This window comes from Limulus polyphemus, unplaced genomic scaffold (genome assembly GCF_000517525.1).
Source record: "Limulus polyphemus unplaced genomic scaffold, Limulus_polyphemus-2.1.2 Scaffold964, whole genome shotgun sequence".
NCBI lineage: Eukaryota > Metazoa > Arthropoda > Merostomata > Xiphosura > Limulidae > Limulus > Limulus polyphemus.
The window spans coordinates 74,336-78,043 of record NW_013666574.1 but is presented as its reverse complement, the minus strand read 5'-3'; the positions used below and the strand labels follow the sequence as shown (position 1 = coordinate 78,043).

At 28.8% G+C, this 3,708-nt stretch overlaps 1 protein-coding gene across 1 annotated transcript in view; it reads left to right on the top strand.

The window, feature by feature from the left end:
- The first annotated feature begins 558 nt into the window (after positions 1 to 558).
- Positions 559 to 3,708, top strand: part of LOC106461462 (heterogeneous nuclear ribonucleoprotein R-like) — a 28,543-nt gene continuing 25,393 nt past the window's right edge. Inside the window, exons 1-2 of the mRNA XM_022388429.1 lie at positions 559 to 637; positions 2,853 to 3,061. Coding sequence (XP_022244137.1) covers positions 2,854 to 3,061 — 208 coding nt within the window. The 5' untranslated portion in view covers positions 559 to 637; position 2,853. The remainder of the gene's footprint in view (positions 638 to 2,852; positions 3,062 to 3,708) is intronic.

Below are 3,708 nucleotides of genomic sequence, written 5' to 3'. Positions count from 1 at the left end.
GTCGCTAAAGTTTCGAGGGAACGAAGTTACGGAAAATCAACTAACGAACGGAGACGTAACAACATGGTAAATTTATATACCTCACCGTCCAATACCATAATTGAAAAGAGAGAAACATTCGCTGTCCGATGTCATCACCTGATCGTTTTGTACATCTAGTATAATAAATAAATACAAACATTTTGTGAAGAAAAACAAAACAACAACAACAACAACAAAAAAAAACATTCAGTAAAAAATACAAGATTTATAAAATTCTATATTTATTACATTTAATGTACAAGTAGCCAATGCTAACTTTTCAGTCTAAAGGTCAAATTACGAGTAGCATGTAGAATCAGCTAAGAAATTAAAAGTGTAAGTCAATATTATATACAATTTTCTTAATTTTGAGTAATGTAAATATATGAATAATTCACTAATTTTTATACCAATTTAAATTTTACTTAATAAACATATACGTGTTTATAAATGTCAGAAGTATAGATAGGTATTTAATCTTTAGCTTTTATGAAATTTATTTCATTTTTTAATGTGTTTCAGACTTTTTTGAACGCAGGTAAACACAAAGCCATCTTGGTGATATACAAAGTAATACTAATAGCAGATTATCATTCTGGCGGGAAAACATAGTCAGGTGAGGTTGGCACTTGGTTTAGTAACTTGATACATTCATTGAAAGGTGGAATGTATTATATTTAATATTGTTTATGGTAACAATTTAGCTATATTTTTTAATTACGATTAGGCTTATCGTATAGTTTCATCAGACTGTTATAGTGGCTGAGAAAATCAGGTTGAGAAATGATTGTAGTGATTCACATGTTCGTTCATTCATAATTTTTTTTTTCTCTTGGAGTGGGAAAACTAGTGTATTAATACATTCGAAGTAAATCATAAACATCCTAGTTATTTAATCCGACCTAACAAAAAGATATAAATTAAGGAAACATATTTCTTTGGAATATAATACTGAATGTAAAATATAGTAAACTTTTTATGTTGAGATGACAAATTTCTAAGGTAATATACTCTCTATTTTTTAATTTTTGAAATATTTAATGAAAAAACAAGACCTGTATTCCTGTTATGTAAGCCCCGTAGCGCGTGTACTCACGTTGAAGTAGACCGGCATTCTTTCTTTAAAAGTTTGATAATTTATCTGGGAAATTTCAAAAAAGGTTAGAGATCTAAGTGTTACTTTTCATAGACAGTCATATTAAAAAAAAAAAACCTCTTAAACATATTCACATTTCAAAGGATGTTAAAAGCTAAAACTTTTAACTAGTTTTAATAGTAGATCAACAGTTACACAGTGTGTTAGTGTTACGGCTTGGCCTTGCAAAGTTGCAATAACTTGTCACTGTTATTAGGCTTAACTATAACCGTAGCCTAACTTTGGCGGTTAGATAAATATTTTATAACATTGAAAATCGTCTTCTGTAAGGTTACTACACCAATAAGATTATTAATTGTTAAATAGTTTGATTTATAAATAATTATATGTATTAGTATGGAGTTTGCATGGTCATTTGGTTACGGTGAAGATCTCAACTCAGTGTTAATTTTTACCCTGTGTAGCCTAGGGAGCTTAGACTTAGAATTAGATACTAAGGTGAGCAAAATATAATATGGGAAGAAAAGTGAAATTCTATAACATATTTTTTGAATTTTTCAATTTATTAAGACGAAAGTTGAAAATGAATCAAACAAAAAATTGTAGTGGAAGTACAACCGCCATACAACATAATGTGACTTCTTGCCAAAATTTGTGTAATTTTAAAGTTGCATACTTCTTAAATTTAAATAATTTTAATCTTAGTCTAACAAGTAAAAAATTATCATGAATAGTTGAGCCTTATAGTTATACTTACTTGTTAAAAAAAAAATTAACACAGAGAGTTAGGACCTTCTCCTTCATCATAACTGGTACTGGTATGTATTTTATTCCATTTAACACATAGAATTATATATATATACACACAAATAAAATGTTTTAAATGTGTACACATGAGAAATAATAATTATGAATTTTGGAGCATTTAATTTTGAAAAAGTATATTCTAATGTGTTTTTCTATATTCTTTCCAAATAAAACATAAATGCTAAAATTTACGTTTAATAGATTTTTGAGTTACTTAATAACTTAGTTTACTTTTTGAGCTTAAGTTATTTTACACATTTGTTGCTTTTAATCTTAATTTAAAATTAAATTGTGGTTTGAATCAAGTATTATCATCATCATCAGGTAGATAAAGGTGTAAAAAGTGTTTTGAAAAGTTTTTAGGCTTCATGATAATGAACGGGACGTCTCAATTTTTGATTTTTAAATTAAAGTTTTTTTTTTTAGTTGATGGTTCCGACTCAAAAATTTAATAGTATTAGTCTGAAATCACTCATATTTTGAGAATTACTCTATTGGCCCAATTATGAGGCAATGTTTATTTATTAATAATTAGACCAAAATTAATAGTTGCCTTATAATCGTGGCCCGAAACTGGCCCCTTCCACCTACACCGGCCTGTCATGTTCCTGAATGTCCATATAGCATCCGTGGAAACTGGCAGAGTTTTTAGGCTGGGTAATAACCGCCAGTTATAATATGCTTGTGTGGTTAAGCTTTTCTTTAGACAACTCTACAAAGCCTTGTCAGAATGAGTGTTGGTGAAAGAGTTGTATTCTCTAATTTTTAACTTCACATTCAACTCTTGAAATAAAGTTGTCAACAGAATTTCAAATAAAACATAATTGGTGTTATATTTTATTTAAATACCGTGAGATAAAAATTAATAGCACTAACAGTATTAATTACGTCAGAGTACAGAATAATAACTCGGAATTCCTCGAAACAGAATGGCTGAAGGTGACACGGCAATGCCAAATGATCAAGATATGACAGAAGAAAAGACAGATGATGTTGAACCAATGGAATATTCTGGAGAAGGTTCTACAGAGAATGGAGCAGAATTTAAGGGAGAACATACAGAAGATTATCAGAAAATTTTAGATTATGGTTTGAACGAAAAAGTTGCATGTAAACTAGATGAAATTTTTATATCTGGTGAGTATGTCAAAGCTAATTATTATTTTTAATTCTGTATTAAGGAAATAATTGTACTTAAATAGGATTTTACAAAGTGCACTGTATTAGAGCATCTAGAAGTGAAAATAAGACATTGAATATTACAAAGTGTACTGTATTAGAGCATCTAGAAGTGAAAATAAGACATTGAATATTATAAAGTGTACGGTATTAGAGCGTCTAGAAGTGAAAATAAGACATTGAATATTACAAAGTGTACGGTATTAGAGCGTCTAGAAGTGAAAATAAGACATTGAATATTACAAAGTGTACTGTATTAGAGCATCTAGAAGTGAAAATATGACATTGAATATTATAAAGTGTACTGTGTTAGAGCATCTAGAAGTGAAAATAAGACATTGAATATTACAAAGTGTACTGTATTAGAGCGTCTAGAAGTGAAGATAAGACATTGAATATTACAAAGTGTCTTCTAGACGCTCTAATACAGTAATGTCTTATTTTCAACACTTTGTAATATTCCTTCTAGACGCTCTAATACAGTTGAAGATAAGACATTGAATATTACAAAGTTTACTGTATTAGAGCATCTATAAGTGAAAATAAGACATTGAATATTACAAAGTTTACTGTATTAGAGCATCTATAAGTGAAAATAAGACATT